Source organism: Serinus canaria, chromosome 3, assembly GCF_022539315.1.
Source record: "Serinus canaria isolate serCan28SL12 chromosome 3, serCan2020, whole genome shotgun sequence".
NCBI classification, from domain to species: Eukaryota; Metazoa; Chordata; class Aves; order Passeriformes; family Fringillidae; genus Serinus; species Serinus canaria.
Window position 1 is genome coordinate 102055686 of NC_066316.1, and position 20399 is coordinate 102076084.

Here is a 20399-nt window from a genome sequence, read left to right on the forward strand (position 1 = left end):
TGTAAGACCAGGCTAGACCAACAGCCATCTGCAGCTGGGTTCAAATTTAAGAGGTTTGCTGTTAAAAATACCTGTCTGAGCTTCCAAAGGCAGCCAAACTTTCTGATTCTCAGAGTGCTCCTGTTCTTCACTGACAAAGTTAGCGTGGATGCCTAGCAGACTTACAAAATAAAACACTGATAAAGTAGATAAGAAGAGTAGGTAACTCCTTCCTAAAGCATAACAGCAATAAATGTTTGAGGTTTCTCCCATGAGAGCCAACTGCTTGGCTTGTTTCTATGTGCTGGCCCTTGACAATGGCTGTTCTGCTCCTTGTACTGGCTGTGCCCCCTCATTCCCCTTGTCTGCTTCAGCTCCCAGCAGAGCTGGTGGTGCTGAGCCCCAGATGGGGCTCTGACAGGGGAATCAGCAGCTGCTTCTTCCATCCCCTCCAAGCCTGGGGTACAAAGCCCTGTGCCATCTCCTGCTTTCCCAGCTCCTGCTCTGTGCTCCAGCTCCCCCACCAGCTCTGGAAGCTGTGACCTTACATCAGTGACCTGGGCATGTGCAGGCAGCATGCCCTGCTTTTTGTCCACTAGTGAAATTCCAGTTTTCTCTATTTTATAGCTGAATTTCTCTTTTAATAGAAATGGATCCCAATATCCTGTGATAAAATATCATGTGGAAAACAAAGCACTACTCAGGCCAGTCTATAGATTCACTATAGGATGGAGAGACCTTTTCTTTCCTAACCCCTCCATATCACTGGGGAATTTGGGGAAGTTGATTTTGAGGTTTTTTTTTTTCTTTAGACATGCTAAAATTTTGTTTTAGACACATGCTAAAATTTTAGCCATATGCTTTAGCATATGCTTCCTGCTTTTGCAATAATTCCCTCCCAAAGATGATCTGAATGAATTGATCACTGGGTTGCCTGTGAACAGCATCACTTCAAAGAGGCTAAAGCAGCTGCAGCCAAGCAGATAAATATTTCCAGGTATTTGATCAGTTTCCCCAAGAGTCATGTAAAATTTTGTAGGTGTACAATATATTCAGTAGCTATTCTGGTTCCAGGACTGATTGAATGGCCCCCAAACACCAGACAAGAGTCCAGAAACACAGTGGGAGCTAAGAATCTGCAAGACAATCCTCATACAAAATTTAGAAGCAGATAAGGGATTTTTTTTTTGATCTTCCTTTTCTTAATTGGCAGTTGACTGTAGAGATAACACTGTTCACACCCCAGCATGTTGATCTAACTGGTCAGAAAATACAGAGGCCAAGCAAGAGAGGAATCCTAAAATGGTTTGGGTTGAAAGGGGCCTTATAGATCATCTAGTTCCAACCTCCTGGCTTGGGCAGGGACACATTTCTCTAGACCAGGGAGGCCTTTCACTGGATGAGGCTAGAGAAGCAGAAACAAAGGAATGAACAGTGTTGGGTCACCCATGGGAGTGGCTGGTATAGTTTGTCTAGATTTTGCTTTCAAGTGTAGATTGATCACCTGGTGAAGGCTTTGCAGGGAACACTGAAAGCTGAAGCTGTATCTGAAAATCCCAGTTGTGTTTCTTTACTTTTTTTCTGAAGTATTCACTGAGCTCATGCAAGAGGCAAACTAAACCATCCTCCTCATATTCCCTCTGACAAAAACTTGGTGTTTGTCTTTCAGGGATCCCTGTCTCCCTTTGTCACCTGGTTTAGGCTGCTCTGAAAGTAGTTAAAGCCTGTGCCTTTATACTTTGCTAAGGCCTCACTGTGTTTTAATAGTCAAAAAATGTTTTACCAGAGCTGGCATCTTTTGCTCTGTAATTGTTTTAGTTTTCTTTACTTCATGACTTATTTATGAATAGTTTCAAAACAGGCCAATGGAAATCTTCAAGTAGGTTTTCAAACAAGTTTTGACAATGTTTTTGGGTTGTTCTGAGCTAAAAATAATACAAATCAGCAGGTACAGACTGGAGAACAGTGCCTTCAGTCCCTAAAGGACATTTTACTGCATTTACTCCCTACAGGAAGACAAATAGGAAAAAAAATTAAAAACAGGTTACAGTTCCATATGATGCTGTAAAGGCCAAGACTTAGCTGAGCAGTGCCACTGTCTTCTTCACCTGAAAAAAAAGCATGGTCTTGTCTGTGATAAAAAATTAGAAGGATGTTTTCCTAACTTCTACATGAGGCTAATGGTTTGACCAGCAAAGAGGTAGGCACAGCTTGCTGATGCTGCTCCAGTGGGAGACTGAGAAATATGTTCCAGAACAACTTAAAAATGGTTTTCAGGATCTCCAGCCACTGACCCAACCTAATCCCACACTTTGTTCTTGGACTCTTACATGTTTTTGGGTGTCTGACACTTCTTCACCTTTCGTGTAGGTGTGCTTCTCCATTGTACTTTCCTTCTTTGGTGCCACCAGTATTTTTGCACCATTTCTGTATTTTGGTTTTCTGGGCAGTGAAAAGAACAGTCTCAGTTCCCTCCAGGTATTTACCTTTCTTTTCTAGAGACTGTAGAGTGACAGTCACAGGAACAGAGATCAGGCAGCATCCTCAGCAGCAGTCAGCTCTGAGCAAAAATACTTGGAAAGACTGAAATTTTGAAGTGTTTTGTTCTGTTACACATGTGTCACAGGATAGTGTCATCAGCAAAGATTTTAAAAGCAAAAGATATGTCCTTTCAGCTTTGAACAGCCAGCAGACTCTCAAGAAAAAAAGATGGGGGACATGGAATTCCTGGTGGAATACAGGCCATGAGAGCCATTTCTTAACCTCTCAGCAGGGGACTGGAGAAGGGCACATTCTACACATACACATAAAATTAAATATCACCTGTGTTAACATTTGGAGCTGGAACAGGAATTGGAGGTGAGCTGGGCCATGGACAAGAGGAAGTAATGAGGAACCTGAAAATAACATCCAGGTTTTGGATAACATTTGCAAACTTAGTTCTGACCCTGAATGCCAGGCTGTGAGCCCAAGGAGCCTTCTCATGGACGGAGCTCTCCTTGCTTTGACAAAAGGTTGAGGTTGTCAGTAGAAGAACAATTGAGCAAGGTCTGGTAACTGCACCCACTGAAATCCTAAGTTATATCAGAGAACCAAAATATCTTTGTGTCTGTTGATGAGCACAATCATGATCATTTTTAATGGCCAGAAAGCAGAAAGTACAGAAGGATCTGCAGCAGCACCTCAACCTCTCCATCAGTTATGATTATCAAAACAGAAATAGGGCTTGAGTTGAGTACAGGCACAGAAGTTACATTTTCAGGAGGAGACAATACCAACTTTCTGTTTTCTTTTCTTTCAAAGAAAACAGAAAGTTGAAAGGAAACTTTCAGGTTGAGACCCCTGTGGCAACACAGCAGTGGCTCCTGACATGATCCACATGGCCACATGGTGCAAGCAGCTGGCTGAGCTCTAAGGTTTGCATTTTTAAGGCAAGACACAAATCTGGATGGGGAAATGGAAAATTGTAAAATGCAGTTCCACTTCAGCTGTCGCTGAAGTCTTTCCTTTAAGCTTACTTTATAAATGCAGTATTTAATAAGAATTGGAATTTTAAAAAGAACAAAATAAGATGGCTCTCATACGGGGAGTAATGCACGTTTATATTTTGGGAGCAGGAAAACCTCCATGAAATTGCTGGGAATATAATAACACTCTCGGAATATATAAACACTCTTTGTGTATGGTCTCTGCACTGCAATAATACTTCAGCACTTTAAAACTCCCTTTCTTTAGGGGTGTGTTTTCTGAGTCTGGCCCACAGAAATAGCAACTACCTGCCCAAATGTCTTAAGCCATACATTTCCCAAGGGGAAAATATATCAGCTGAAAACCTACATGTTATAGTCATTTAAACTACTTTGTTAAGCTACAGTCAATTGCAGTGTTCACTGAAGGATATTAGGATATTAATCATCAAAAGCATTGCACTGTATTGTTTAACTGAATCTGTGTTTTCATCTTGTGTACTTGAACACTGGTTTGCAGAACGGAACATATGCTCATGTGGGTTTTTTATGCTACATGTGGATTATTTTTTTTTAAATAAATAAAGTTATATAACGACAATCCCACACATATACTTGGTTGCGACATTTCAAGGGCTGGTTAAAATTCTCTTAGAATGCATCCAAGCTTCTTTATTTCATAGTCAGAGAATATTACACACAATCTACCATTTACACTCAACTTCATTTTAAGATTAATCTAGTTAATTTAGCTTTAAAGTAGCATTATATATATTTGTATTTTAGCTTGTGGAACAGAGCAATTTTTGTAGAAATAATTTTTTAATAATCATTCCAGTGTACTTGTTAGGGAACCTTACATTGCAGATCCTCAGTTTCCCACAAAGCTCACCAGCCACTCTTCATAAATGCCTCACTTTGGTGTTTTGCAGTCATGTAGAGAGCTCTCTCCTTTGCATTAACACAGTTCTATGTATTATTTTATCTTGCAGTTCTTTCCATATGGAGATGCTTCTAAGTTTGCCCAGCACGCCTTCCGAACCTTTGATAAAAACGGAGATGGGACCATCGACTTCAGAGAGTTCATTTGTGCCCTGTCCATCACCTCACGAGGCAGTTTTGAGCAAAAGCTGAACTGGGCCTTCAACATGTATGACTTGGATGGTGATGGTAAAATTACAAGAGTGGAAATGCTGGAAATTATAGAGGTGAGATCAATACGACACTCAAAAATGTCACAACATTAATAGAATTTGATTCTTTGTTCGCACAGACTTTAGATTTTAGGCTCACCAGAGGCTGTAGGGTACATTAAATGCACATTACACACATTAATCCTGCACTGACTGGTGCCCAAGTGGTACAAGCACACTCACAAGTTTGTTAATAGATGTAATCTTGGAGAATTGCAGAGAGTACATATGTGCATATAAGCTTTTAAATATCCTGAGATGTTTTTCCCCTGATGAATAGATTAATCACAAGAACAGCACAGGATTTACAAAGCCCATCTCAGTCACTTGACACCCATGAAATTATTGAACTGTAGCTCAAGTAGCTGAAGCCTTACTGGAGATTAACTTCACATGATTACAGAAATTTACAGGGATAACAACACGCTATTTTAAGTGAGCTCTCACAGATGGGCTTTAAGATGACCACAACTTGTAAGAGGAAGGATAAAGTTTACCACCTTCGTCATCTGCCACAGTAGTTAATACCAGATTGTACCCACATGTACCACAGAAACCTATTTAAGGGTGGTGACTTCTGAAACCAGTTATTCAGAATTTATGTGAAATATTTCAACTAAACAATACAGAGATACAGAGAGTTAGTTACAAGAATTTTACATTGTGAAATAGGAAGCCAAAGAAATTCATTCTGGGATGCAAAATGTAACCATCAAAATAAACCTACGTCTAAAGAAAGTAAAATATATTCTTCCTTGTTTTAAGTATCTAGATTTTGGATCCTAAGGAAGAAAAGTAAAAAAAAAACCCAAACCAATCTTTAGAGAAACTTGCAATCATTTTATTGTTAGAACATATTTCCAGAATTTGATCACATCAAAAAATTAGGTTGAATTTCATGTTGAATTTTCCATTTGGTTTTTTCCCAAAGGCCATCTACAAAATGGTGGGCACTGTGATAATGATGAAAATGAATGAGGATGGCCTGACGCCTGAGCAACGGGTAGACAAGATCTTCAGTAAGATGGATAAGAACAAAGACGATCAGATCACACTGGATGAGTTCAAAGAAGCTGCAAAGAGTGATCCGTCCATTGTATTACTCCTGCAGTGTGACATTCAAAAATGAGCTTGTGTACGACGCGTCATAGACTGCACAGAAGTTTAATGTTCCATTCAGTTTGCAGCTATTTCCACACACACAAAAATTTGCTTGGACTACCTATAAATGGACTTGCTTCTTGTGTTTGAAACACTTGTGTGCATGAGAATGTCATTTGCTAAAGAATTTTAAAAGTATATATTATAAAAATAAACTGCCACAACGTGATGTGTGCAATGTCATTTCATAACAACCCTCTTCCTCTGAATCCTGTGCAGCAGGCCTGTGCTGCAGTGAATTATATTATTTATTGTTCATGTTTTACTGATGCTAGCTCTGTGTCTCCTAGACTGAGTAATGTTAGTGACACTGAATTCCCATGGTAATGTTAACTGTTTATTATAAATCATGTCACCATTCTGCTGTAAAGTAGTACTGGACAGACAGAAGGGAAGAGCTTCTCGGCTCCCAGGTCTGATCCACACGTGCTTGTATTGTCAGTGGATATAAATGTACTTCATTTGCATGCCTTTTAGGTTTGCCTTAATTCTTACCTCATTTGCATCCCTTCAATATGGAAAGAGCTATGTCAGAGGAATGCAGTATATTAAAAAAAAAAAGAAAATCCTGCTAAAATCAACCCTTTAATTAAGAATATATATAAATATATATATATATAATGTTTAAAATATTGTTTTATTGCAAGTTTAAAGGTTTTATTGGAAGTGTATTGATCTTTGCCAGAATTTTCAAAAGCTTCCACAGAGGTTGCAATATATATGTCCCAAAATAAATTTATAACATTTGACCTTTTCCCCTAATTCTTATTTCATGTCTTCAGCATGGTAATAAAAAAAGAAAAAGTTCAATCTCTTTAATTATCTGTCACTGCACACTGGGAAATATGTATTTCATTTTTGAAGCATGAAGAAAACTACTTTACACTCACTCACTAGAAGAGTCATATTATACAAAACCAAAAGTTGTAGTTCTTGTATTTAAGGCTGGAGCAGCTGTTGATGCTCTAAGATTTACCAGCACAGCTACTAAACCTGAGCTGATTTTTAAGCTGTGTAAGTGAAATACAGTTTATTTGCTTGGCCTAAATCTGGATTTTAATGTTTTTTCCCTCCTGAAGTAAGAGACTTCCCTCTTACCGTCTGACACTAAATTACTTTGTGTTTAATAGAAACAAACATGATGTTAAAAATCACTACTGATAAATTAACCATGAAGTATGATGATAAAGGAGGGATAGTGAGGAGAACCAACTTCCTCTTCAATTCAATTCTATGTACACAAATCAATTTCTCTCTATCCTGTGACAAATTCTGCACAGCCTTGGGAAAGAATGAAGAACTATCAGACTGCAGAAACTGCAGATGAAGAAACTCCCTATGCCCTGTTTCCCTGATGCTTTAAACAGTTGGTTGCTTGCTGGATTAAAAGAAAACAAAAAGCAATCGGAACACCTTACAATTGCATGTTTGATATTTCTTCCTTACCTTATGAAGAAACAAGACCGTACTTTTAATAGCTAAAAATCAAACAATAAAACATGACACAAAACAAATAATTCTCTGTATTTTCAAATTAAAAAAGCAAACTCATCTTAAAATTAAAGGGAAAAGAAAACAAGCAACAAAAAGCAGTGTTACACAGCTTGCTAAGAGTTGTTGTGGGGGGGATCACAGAATCGATGGCCGCCACAACCACAGCCATACTCTCATTTTTGGGTTGCTTTGCATTCCAAACAGCAAAAGCAGAAATGTCAACTACAACTTCTACACTAGAATTTTACTTAGACTACATATATAATAGGGAATTAATTAGCAAATTAGGGAGAAGTATACTTCATGCATTTGGCTGTAACTTAAAATACACATTCCAGAAATTACATACTTCTGAGAATGGTATCCCCAAATTAAATACTTCTCAGATTTTATGCCTCTGGTTTACATACATGAGAAGCAATTTCTCATTCTATGTTTCCCTGCACATTGAATTTATGTAGCTAGACAGGCTCCATTTACTTTAGTGCAGCATTAAGCTGTGCACTGCCATCCAAAATGGCCAACAACTCAAAAACACAGTCAAACTCAAAAATGTAACATCAGCACTGCAATCTTCTCTCTAGGTAGCCACTACAGTAAAATCTGTATTTAAAGAACCAAGAATATGATAGTTTAGAGACCTTATAGGATCTCTGCAAAAATTAGTGCATCTATGCAAGGGCTTCAGTAATTGTTTATTCAGAATTAATTCTGAATAAAAATATGCTTCTAATAATTATACAGTCAAGAACACATCTTCATCAGGTACAGGGGTAGATTAAAATAAATACAAAGTACTGATTTGAATAAAAGACCAGAATTGTTTCCACCTCCTCCAATATTTTGAGTCTATAAAAGCTTGGGAGAAAGCTGAAGTGTTAGCTCTATAGGAATGCATTCATTTTCCTTAATCTCTTTTCTCCACACAACTCATTATAGAAGACTAATGAAGATAAATGCTTTACTCTTTCCTGCCTCTGCACTTTTGCCTTTTATTTTTTTCTGAATACTGAAGAGGATCAGGAGGAAATAATGCAATGCCATTTTATCCCATACTGTAAAAAGGTCTAAAACCTACCCCAATTTAATCATAAAATTGAGTCAAGCTCCACATGTGGCTCATGACCATGTCCTAGAATCAAAGAATTGTTTGGGTTGAAAGGGACCTTAAAGATGATTCAGTTCCAACCCCCTGCAGTCATTAAAACAGGTTGCCCAGGGCCCCACCCAGCCTGATCTTGAGCACTTCCAGAGATGGGGTGTCCATAACTTCTTTGGACAACCTATTCCATTGCCTTATCACCCTCACAATAAAGAATTTATTCCTAATATCTAGTCTAAATCTACCATCTGTCGCTTAAAGCCCCTCTCTCTTGTCCTGTCACTGCATGCCCTTGTAAAAAGTCCTTCTCCAGTTCTCTGGTAGCCCCTTTAAAGTACTGGAAGGTGCCATTATGTCTTTCTGGAGCCTTCTCTGGACTCAACAGATGAAAATCTCAGTTTGTCTCCGTAGCAGAGGTTCTCCAGCCCTCTGAGCATCTTTGTGGCCTCCTCTGATCCTGCTCCAACAGGTCCATGCTCCCAATGCTGAGGACCCCCAACCTGGGGGCAGTACTCCAGGCAGGATGTCACAACAGCAGAGTAGAGCAGTAGAATCACCTCCCTCAACCTCCTGATTCCAGACAAGTTTTGCCAAGCATGTACTATGTAAGGTACCCCCCAGTATCTTCACATAATCCTAAAGGTGTAAGTACCTTGAATCATGGAATTCTAGAATTGTTCAGATGGGCAAGGACCTTCACAGATCTCTTTCCCAGCTCCCTGCTTGAAGGAGACACAGGAATCTATTCAATAGACTCCAAAAACTTACAATGACAGAGATTTTACAGCCTGCTTGTGTCATACCTCAAATATCTCTTCCCTTCATCATAAACAATCCCTCCTGGTTTGCTCAGCCAGAACCTCCCCACTTCAATCCATGACTGCTGTCTCTTGCAGCATGCACATTAACAAAAAGCCTGGTCCTCTTTGTCACTGACCTCCTCACAGCTGCCAGGAGTCTGCCCATTACCCTTGGGCTGTCTGAGGTCTGCCAGGAGAGGCAAACAGCCTCAGTACCTGGTGAAGAGCACAAAAAGATCCCTTCAGCCCCAGCTGTATCTGTGTAGCAGTGGAAGCTTCCCCAGTTATGGATGACTTGGTGTAGAGCTCACTCCCCTGCAGCTGCTGGATCACTGAAGCAGCTGTGTCAGAGGCCTCTGGACAGCAGGGCATGGTGAGGGCAGAGGTGGCTGTGCAGGTCACAGAAGTGCCTGATGGCTTTCTAAGAGGCTGGGGCTGAAAAAAGCTGTTGTCAGGTGGAGGGGCTTCAGGAGGAAGTGAACAGACTATGTGGTATTTGAGTGAACAAGCACCAGACAGGTTATTTACAGAGATGCCACAGTAGCAAGGCTCCCAGGTGTCTCAAACCTCCACTGTAGTGGAAGGCAGGTGGACTCAGAACCCTGTAGGGTAATTAGTCAAGGGTGTTTTAGTCAAGGGTCTGCTCAAGATGAAGGCTGGACACAGGTCATTCCACATACTGGAAGGAGGTTCCTCCCCCTCCTGAAAACAAGGAGGACTGGAACCTTCTACAGTAGGTATTCCAGAGGCTTTGGAACAAGGCCAGACAATGAGGTGGGCAAAGGTTCTACTGGGACAGAGGGGCCTCCTAAAGCAACACCTCCTGTACCCTGCATCAAGACCTCCTCTGATAACAGGCAAAGAAGAGTAGCAGTATAGGCCCTCCCTCCTCTAAGGGGAAGGAGGGCCTGACATGCAGATCAGACCCAACTCATGGGGAATTCTGCTGGCTCCCAGGGGCATGGATAAGAGAAATTACTGGAAACCTCTCTGGCTTTGTAATGCCCTCTGATTAGTATCCACTAATGGTTGTTCAAGCCAGCAGTGATGAAAAATCAAAGGGAATTCCTAGGACAATCAAAAGAGACTTCAGGTTGAAGGCTGAAGGATCAGAAGCACACGTAGCAATTTCCATAATCCTTTTGGTAACAAGGAATAATATTGACAGGAATAGGCAGAGCCAGCCAGATCAACACATGGCTCCAAGGCTGGTGTAAGCAAAACAAATTCAGTTTTTTACCATGGGATTATCTACTGAGCACCTGCTCTACTGACACTTGATAGAGGGGGAAAAGAGCTCTAGCACAGGAACCATTGACAGAACCACTGACAGCAGGACTCATTGACAGAAATTTAAACCAGCTTGGAAGGAGGAGAGACAAAACCAGGCTTGCCAGTGGGCTGCAATGGCACGGTGGGCAAGAACTTGAGAAATCTAATGGGATCCCTCCATCTCCTTCAGGTTTGTTGGCTGCAAAGCACCACAGCGGAAATGTTTCTAAACTAATGTACACAGCATGAGGAACAAGACCATCTCAAACCTTTGGCCCAATCCCAGAGATTTGGTATCACTGGCATAAGTGAACCTGTGGGCTTAGTCCTGTGATTGGAGTGCCCTGCTGGATGGTTACAAGCTCTTCAGGAGGGATGGGCAGGGCAGCAGTGGCTGGGGTGGCATTGTAAGTCATGGCAGGGATGTAATGTATGGAGCCCGCAGTTGGAAGTGGCACAGCTGCAAGCCTCTAAGAGTCAAGGGATATACAAATAATGCAATGTCATCTTGGGAGTCTCCTACAGACCTCCTGGCCAGGATGATGACACTGAGGAATAGGCTCTGAGGAACTAAGGGACACTTCCAGCTCAACTGCCATTCCCCTTATGCAGGACTTCAACTTGCCAGAAGTCAGCTGGGAACACAACACAGCTGATGGGCCCCTTACAACTCAGCAATTTTTATGGATCCATGCAGGTAAGGTATATTTCCTACCTAGCTTCCATATTTTAAAGAAACCTACAATTTTAATACTGTACTGTGACTGAAAACAAGTTATTCTTGAAAACAAGTTATGCTAACAAAGTCAAGTTAAAACTTACACTGTAATAAGATTTTATTGAGGAACTGCTATTCAGTAAAAAAGTGCAGAAAATGCTGACTGTCGTTCTCTGAGTAGTCTCAAAGGCTCTTGTAGCCACGTAACATCAAACAACAAAAAATCCCCCCAAACAACAATAAAAAAGAAATGCAGCTGAACTCTAAAAAGTGGGGTTTTTTTGGAGAGTTGCCAAAAATTTCAAGTTCCTGGAGAAAAAAAAGAACAGGAGAAGAAAAAAAGGTTAATTTGAATGAGTTTGATTTTGAAAAATCTGGTTCTTCTTTCTCCCTCTTATCCCCAATAAATGCTTGCAATATCTAAACAAATCAAGTTTAAGTACTCTGGTCCCAGGGAAATGCGGAAGGGGAGAAAGGGCAGGCAGACCCAACGAAACACAGCTCTACAGTGCTGTAAAAAAGTTAATGTATTATTTCCCAAAATTCTTATTCTACTTCATTCCTATATATTGGAAAGGCTCGTGTCTCTTTAGTTTACTATAATAAAATTATTGTTTAGAGACTTATTCTTTAGTTTATTATAATAAAATTAATATTTAGAGATTTATTCTGTACCTGGAAACTCAAGAGTGTGTAAGAACCAGTTCACTGGAATTAAGAATCTAGATTTATAAAGACACAGCTTGCTAGGTTTTGTAAGCTCATGTCCAAAGACACTCAAACTCGTTAAGAAAGAAATGAAAGAACTATTTTCCCACCAAGATAATATACTACATATAAAATTTTTCCTTTTCTATTTATGAAAGTATAAGTTCTAATAGTTGCTCATATTCAGCTACTGTGGTTTCACGGGAAAAAAAATGAAACATGTTTTACTGCATGTATTACCACACATTTAAGAAATAAAGCATAGCTAGGAAGAAAACAGTATTTGTGACTTAATGCTAATTTTAAGTGTGTAGAGACACTAAAACATTACCACAAGTATCAGTTCAAACAGTTTATTAAAATATTATTTATAGTTATACAAAATATATTTCAAAATTTTCAGAAGAAAAATCAGAACAACAGATAAAAAAATTCTACAGTTGGTAGCTAAAAATATCAACAGAACATTCAAAATTTTCTCCTCATCCAAACTGTGCTTATTCTTCTTCTATGCACACACAGTAATCCTTTAAAAAATAATTATTAACAATACAGAAATTTCTTCCTGAGAGTATCTAACAATTTATCATCTTTTTCAATATCAGGAAGCAACAATTTTACATATATTATTACACATTTGTCCTCAATATAATGTCATATTCATACAGAGATACTTATTGATCTTCATCTCCATCGTTCCTATTTTGGAAATTCAGAGTTCTTTGGTCTCTTGGAGGGTCTGGCATGCGGAGGATTCGAATATGGGGACTCGTAGGCAGAGAACTAAAAATAAAGGATGCATCATTTAAACAGTGTTTCTTCTCCAAGAATTTTAGTACTTCCATTTGATTCTTTACATTACATATTTTCCTTTAAATAACTCCACCTTTTTTCTTTCAAAGTTTTAAAAAACAGTAACATGAGGTGAAGTTTGGGCTTCACTGAACTGATCCTGGGCCCGAGTTGAGGAAAATCTTGAGGTAAAGACAAGCATTCATTTCAATCACGATTCCTAACAATTAGACTGACTTAACTAGAGAAAAGGTACTTTTACCAAAACCTCGAAATGAACAAATGATGGAATCCAAGTAAGGATTTGCCTTACAGATACTGAAGTAGCATACGCTATACACACATGTAATCAATCCCAACATATTAAGAATGAGCTAATTTACTAAACATAAATTCACACAGGCTTCACCACTGATTATCCTAAATGGATTTTTCCTGAAGATGCCCCCATATTTTTCTTAATGTTTGTTGAACATGAAACATGGAACAATGTAACAAATTCAAACTGAACTTGAATTTCTAATTTTTTCAACAGTAACCATACAAAAAAATCCTGTGTGTTTACTAGTTTCAGAAAATCTCCACAAAGCATTTCCACTGAAACAACAACAGATACAACTACTCTACTTTTTATATTCTTTAGTGAGGAAAGACAATTAGGAATAAATCAACTTCTTTTTGAAGACTGCTTTAATTACCCTCTCAGGCTTCACTAGTTACACTGGGTTAATAGAGAGGAGCTAGCTGCACAAGGTTAGAGATAGGACTGTCCCCTTAAACTAGGAATGGCTCTACCAGGATTTTATCTAGAGGTTTTGAAAGAATTTTGAACCACTAGATGACAAATTTCAAACATGATGTAAGCTATGACTATCTGATCAGCAACACTGAAACCCGAAAAATGAAATCAACTGAAATGACATTTAGCATTAACAGAAAAATCCCTTCTTTCATTATTTTTGGTAGAGGAGAGGGACATACAAAGCTAAGCTAAGAAGAGCCTGTTTGACAACACAAAACATTTCTAAAAGTTGTTATTTCAGATAAACTGATTCAAGTCCCACTGAATTACCATTATGTTAAAAAAACCCTTTAAATTCACAGAATTGCTTCATTTCTTATGTTCTACTGCGACAAACAGCAGAATTTCTTTCTCCTCACATTCAACTTTTTCAGCTTACACTCCTTGCAAGAGAACTCCCTTGCAATTCTTGTATCCTGAGATAAACCATAGGAGTATTACCTCATGCTCAGGGGGGTGAACAAAATGAACTGTCGATACTGCTGAAAATCAGCCCTCTCCAGAATCATGTCGATGGCAATTCTTCTGTTAACCATATCCTAAAGACAAAAGATTTGTCAGGTAATGGTACTGACAATAATAAATACATTAGAAAGCATGATTCTAGAAAACCTACCAGAATTAATTGCTGTACAGTCAAGGCTGGCTAAAGAAAATATCTAAGTAAGACTAATAAAAACTAAGAAAACCTGGAGAAACATTAGGGTAAAAATCTAAAAGCTACAAATTATAGCCTGGGAAATTCTTAGACTGTACTTTTTAACACGCATGGGCAATGGAAAGCTTCTATCAGCAAAATCACACATTCATCTAATTACAGTGTTTTTCTATCATCTTTGATGTACATACATACTTTGATGTACTTCTTACTTTATTGGTATGCTGAGATGAACTGTATTTCAGCAGAATAATGTTTCCTGTAAACAGGAAAACAAAAATCCTGCCTGAAAAATCACCTGAAAGGATTTAAGGGCTCCATGAAACCTATGATATTATGATATTATGGATCTTTTTTTTTTATTAGGATTTTTATTATCATTATTACTATTTTGAATGGAACTTTATGCATTAGGTTTACTGAAAAGGATGTGCAATAGAAACCTGTTACTAGGTGGGACCAACAAAGTTCTACTGTGCACTGCTGCTAATGAAAGCAGAGATCTCCCACAAAAACACACCATGGAGTCCCCATGTGGTGGGGCTCTGTGACTACACCAAGACTACAGAACGAGTGGCCAGTAAGGCTGCATTACTGGCACTGTGGTGGAAAGACAAATTGTGTGTAATAATTTACAGAATAAGTTACATGCAAGCTATTTGCAAGGGATACAGTTCTGAGTGTCCATCCTTTTCTGGAAAGATGGACAAACTTCTGCACAACTACCAATTAAAAGATCTAAGATTTGAAAGCTGTCTGAAAAATGACTGTTTTAGATGCATAATGTCCTTTTTAAAATTCTTTAATAGAAATTGTATTATCTTTGTTCCCTCTAAGTGATTCCTAATAAATAAATGACTGCTGAGGGACACTGAGACAAAATTAAATAAGTCAGTATCAAATCTTTGTCTCACAGAAGTAAATATTTCTCAAACTCATACCACCCTGCATATTTTATAAATAGGAAATAAATCTTAAAAAAAAAAGAAAATAAATTTCAAAATGAGTTAGTGGCCTGTCCAGGGAAGCTGTGCACAAAAATATGATTTATCAACATTAGTATTTATTGTTTTACCAACATTAGTATTTATTGTTCATTATTCTGCATTCCAACATCTTGGAAACATGCTCCTAGCAGAAGTATGAGTTTCTATAAAATGAGTACCAACAGTGAACCCAACATTTGCTACATTTGCTCTGAAAAAAAACCCCACACTGATCTCAAAACTGGCAGAAGTCAAAGCACATGTCAAGCCCAGAATGTCCCAGCAATATGCAGAGTCAAACTCTAACAAGCACAGTACCAGGTGATTTATTATTTTTGTGCTGAACAATGGTTTGAGCACGTAAATTAACAGAAAGGCTCATATTTCTGGATACCAACTTCAGAAACACAATAAGCTTCAAAACTCACCAAACAAAGTGAACAAGATCACCAACAAATTTAGTTTTGGGGGATTTTGACTTTGGTTTGGGGGCTTTTTATAATTTGCAGTTAACCATAGTGGTTTTAAATTTAATCAAATACAAGTAACAACCCAACTATTTCACTAATTTATACAAATCAGAATGGAAGATATAGTTTAAGTTTAAACTATACCATGTAGACATCAAATTCATCCATGCATCTGAAAGGAGACTCAGAAATGTTCCACAGAGAAAGAATGAAACAAACTGTGGAGAAGGACCGTTCACCTCCTGATAAGGATTTCAGATCACTAGGGGCAGCATTTTCTTCCTCTCGAGGCTGAACCTTGAAATGAAAATATTGGAGCAATTTTTAAATCTGAGATGAAGACACACTAACAGAATCATTAATTTCAACAGCAAACACATTATACATGAACAGAGATCACCTGAAAACACTTTTCTGCATTTCACTGCAACTGCCATTCTGGAATGGGATGGCCCCTAACCATTTAGTAACACATTTCTAGGATCACTGCAATTTCTTCAATCACAGTCATACACACTGAACAGATTGAACGACTCTACCAGAGTTTTGTTATTCAAATCTCTATTTCTAATAGCTGTTACATGGTGTTTAATGAATGTCAACATAAATGTTTACACAACAGTAAAATCCCAGGGTTACCAGGTACAATACAGAAGCAAGTAATTGATTTGCAGAAGAATTTTAAATGAGGAAGGGATTCTTTACATGGAATACATGAAACATTGTGAAAAGCCATTTGGTTACATTGATTATGATGACATCTTGTGGTGCTCCTTCTGTAAGATGAAACTTGGGCATTTTCTTGTCCTGCTAACTACATTGCCTTTAACAAGTTAAGCAGGCAAATAGTTAGTGCTTAACAAGTTAAGCACTTCAAATTCTTTTGAAGTGGAATCTTTTTTTGCAGGGAATTGTTTGCTTTTAGCAACTTATATTCCTTGACTAAACACAGATCTCTTTTGTGAGATATGTGAGACATCAGCTATTAAAAAAATATATTCTGATAAAGCCAAGTAATGACTTCATATTTTATGGACTGAGTTTAGTTCTTCGGATACATGTGCTTCACCTGTCTAATTAGGACTGTGACATGTATTTATGTTGCCACTGCACATTTTTCCCTTTAATCCCTAAACTGAAGTCTGTCACAGAAACAAAAGTAAATAAATCCATGATAAAACTTTTTGGGATGTATGTTAAAAAATACACAGAAAAAAAACTACCAAAGCTTACCTGCATTAAGTTGTTTAAATAACAACTAGAGGCATTACAGAACCACATAAATACTGTTGAACTTCTTACCAATGATCCAGGAATGAATTATTTTTAAAGACTGGATGACCAATCCACATTTATTCCTTGTAATCTAGCAACCATTTAAAATGGCAATGTTTTCTGTCCTTGCTTGTTTTCAACAACATCCTACTGTCACCAAATGGGACGAAAGAAACTTTTCCAACACCTATTTGTTGTGATTAAGCAGACAATTCTTCACTGAGACTTTTGGAAACTCTTCCAACGTGTCCCACTCAACAGAAAAAATCCAGCCATTTTTAAATACTTTTTCTGCTGAATCATTGTTACATAAATTGTTTACCATACTATGCATACATAATATGCCCACTCTTAAATTTAACCTTTGCAATGACTGGTTTTGTTAGTTACATAATGTTATCAGCATTCTTATCCTAAAACAATCATTGGTCATCTCTACTGAGGCCTACTGACTGGAATCATTGATATTCAAACCAAGATGGGAAGGGTAGGGGGTTTCTAAGCAGCATAACTGGTATGCATGACAGTCTCCATAGTTTCTCAATCAAAACACCGAAGTCCAGCAATTTCTTGCTGAGGTTCCTATGGCTGCGTATTTCAACCACAACACTCCAAACATTTCTACACCTTATACTTCACATTTTTCTACTTGTAATCATGACTAACTCTTTTATATGATTAAATTGATTACTTGATCAGAATTTTCATAACATTACAACTTAGTGTACCACCTTTTGCAAAGGGAAAACCAATTTATGGTACCATTTGCAATGCATTTCTAGTATCTGAGACTAAAACAGATAATAATTAATTATGTTTTATAGTAACTGAAGTACTATAAAATAACTTACTGTTATGGAAAGTGTCTCATTCTTGTGATCAAAAATTATATGTCCAGAGCAACCTCGAACACGTAATAAGTGCTCAAAGTGGAGTTTGCATCGCATAGAAAGGCTCCTTAAATCAAACAAACAAACATTAGGGGAGCAAGTTTTTAAATACATGTGACAACATGAGTGACATGTACAAGTGACAACAGATTTTCATCAACAGTTTCACATCATTAAGTATTAAGCCCTCCTCCAGTAACAGTATTTTCCCAAAATCAACTGCACTCTCAAGTGGGTGACATGAGACATACTGGAGAGAATCCTTTTGAAGAAAGGCAACAACCAAATCATCATGGATAGGTGTAAGATATTAAGGGACTGAAGCAAGAAAGAAGAGGTGTGCACAGTAATGGAGAAGCAGCTTTTAAATTACAGAATCTGAATCAAGATCTTCAAAATTTTTCAGCAGAGAGCAGAGGAGAATCGTTTGGCCTAAAATGAAATTACAGGAGCTCAGCACCATTGATTATAATCAATAAAAATGAGTGACATCCCAGATTATTTCAAGTCCTAGTATGTTGGCTCACATTTTACTGACCAAAACCAGCATTTAAACAGAACTGCCTTGGATGAAGTCATCACAGTTGAGTCTTTGGAATGAAGCAAAATACAAGCTCCACTATCTCACTGCTTTTCCAGCTGTCAGTCCAGGCTGCCTCTAAACTCTCAGGCATGATAAGACTGAAAGTGGGAGCAATCTTAGGTTAAAAAGATTATTATGAACACTGTCCCAAACTCACCTTAGGAATTGCCGATACACTTTGAGCCTCTCTGCCATCACTTCATCCAGCACTGCAATAAATCTCCTTAAGTTCTTTACTTTATTGCTTGCATCCTCGTATCTTTCCTTTGCATAATGAAATTGCCTGTTTTAATTAACAGAGAGGTTAGGAGCAATATGCATTACGTTAAAACCGAGCAATTGTTGTAAACACTGAAAATCATTTTGATAACCAAAATATTCAAATGAAAACCTTCTTGTGAGAATTTATGTGAAACCTAAAAGCATTTGATAAGTAAGACACTGTTCACAATGAAATATGGACAAAAATTAAATCTCAATTCTATTTTTAATTCTTTTGAAAAGAAATTCTTTCAACAAAGAGAATAAATGACTGGTTTCTCCATGCTCAAGAATATCTGAGGGGACTGCTTCCTTGAAATATACTCAAGGAGCTTCCCACTCAAAACTAGAATTGTGCTTAATCCTCAATGCATCACGAAACAATGGTGGGTTAAATCCCTGTTGTTGTAACTGGGATACTTCAAAACACTAAGAGGGTATCTGATTATTGGTAACATCATATATATAGCACAAATGCTTAAAATCACTGGAAGGTGCTTCAGGACTCTGAAGCTTGTTCAGTACTGGGAGAATCAGTACAAAACATTTCTACAGCTTCGTCGAAAGCTTAAGTAGTAAAAACACACATTAACACATAGTGTGTCAGTAAGAAAACTCTTCTTTCCCCTCTCTTTTCCATCAGACCTGAACTGTTTTAGACAGTAAAGATGACTTACTGGATTATTTCTTCTCTGTTTCCATGGTGACTGCTTTCTAAATTTATCTTCTCTCTCAAGCGATTCATTTCTGCATCAAGACTTTTAACAGTTCTGCTGACCTTAATGGGCTCTGAGAAGATTTGCCTTGCTTTTGCCATTTTTTCCTAAAGGAATGTTTGAAACTCAAATAATTGTCACGTTTTTCAAAAATCTGTTTAGTCTTCACAACAAGTATTTTATGCTACAAACTCTGAGCAAGAACAATGTTTTTGTGTTCTGTTTTCATTACAGCAAACCCAGTAAACAATTTTATTGACAACATTTATACATGAGTAGTTATTTCAGTGCCAAGAACTGTATCCAAGATTTTTAATACAATCACAGTTATTTAACTAATGCAGACAAATAAGGAACCAAAATCGCCGCCAAAATAGGGCAGTCTTCCAAAAGTCTTTATGGATGTGATTTCAGAGTTATTTAATAAAGCTCGATCAGGTAAGTCTTCAAAAGACCAGATATGGGGCCTGTACAAGGAAAAACCTACCACCCAAGAAACCAAAACAATATTATTCAATTTAACTTAAGCCGCAAATTTTAAGTAATTTTAATCTTCTCATTGCAAAGGTGGAAGAAATGTTCCTAGATGGATGAACCCTAATTTATCTGTCAAGAGAGAACTGGTGTCCTATCAGAAAAAAAGAGGTCTCAATTCACTTACACAAAATTACTCAACTAGCTTTACATAGTCAGTGTAGGACATAGCTGAGAGAATACTCAGTGCAGCTGACTATATTAATATGATCTGTATGTTATATAAGTGGAATGATTTATTATTAAATATTAAAAGAATCATGACCATCTGACTTCAAAATCTAAAAAACCCCCCACCACACATACCTCTAATTCCTTTGTTTTGGAAACTAGTAAGTCTTTGTGCTTATTTATGCAAGCCTCGTGTTCTCTCTGTTTGTCTTCATAGTGCTGCAAATGGCGTTTACTGTTTTCCACTTCTGACTCAGCCTGGTTTAATTCAGCCTGTTTGGAACAAATCACGATGTGAGCTGTTTGGGGTAGATTCCTGAGAATCTCTCTAGTGTTTACTGACTTCTCATAGGTTGTTCTAACTTAT

At 37.9% G+C, this 20399-nt stretch overlaps 2 protein-coding genes across 7 annotated transcripts in view; one reads left to right on the forward strand and one right to left on the reverse strand.

Moving 5' to 3' along the window:
• VSNL1 (visinin like 1) overlaps positions 1-6610 on the forward strand; it is an 84799-nt gene extending 78189 nt beyond the window's left edge. For all 3 annotated transcript variants that reach the window (XM_030235669.2, XM_050972578.1, XM_018920955.3), the window contains 2 exons: positions 4439-4654; positions 5571-6610. In XM_030235669.2, the coding sequence (XP_030091529.1) occupies positions 4439-4654; positions 5571-5768 (414 nt within the window). In that variant the 3' untranslated portion in view covers positions 5769-6610. The remainder of the gene's footprint in view (positions 1-4438; positions 4655-5570) is intronic.
• Positions 6611-11359: 4749 nt separating this feature from the next.
• The window catches only part of SMC6 (structural maintenance of chromosomes 6), a 38873-nt gene continuing 29833 nt past the window's right edge, over positions 11360-20399 (reverse strand). For 3 of the 4 annotated variants that reach the window (XM_009095450.4, XM_018921000.3, XM_018921013.3), the window contains 7 exons: positions 20168-20305; positions 19289-19434; positions 18508-18633; positions 17729-17834; positions 15747-15899; positions 13930-14027; positions 12234-12677 (listed from right to left, as the gene is read on the reverse strand). In XM_009095450.4, the coding sequence (XP_009093698.1) occupies positions 12569-12677; positions 13930-14027; positions 15747-15899; positions 17729-17834; positions 18508-18633; positions 19289-19434; positions 20168-20305 (876 nt within the window). In that variant the 3' untranslated portion in view covers positions 12234-12568. Of the gene's footprint in view, positions 11496-12233; positions 12678-13929; positions 14028-15746; positions 15900-17728; positions 17835-18507; positions 18634-19288; positions 19435-20167; positions 20306-20399 lie in introns of those variants that run through there. The other variant, XM_050972566.1, reaches the window with a different exon arrangement.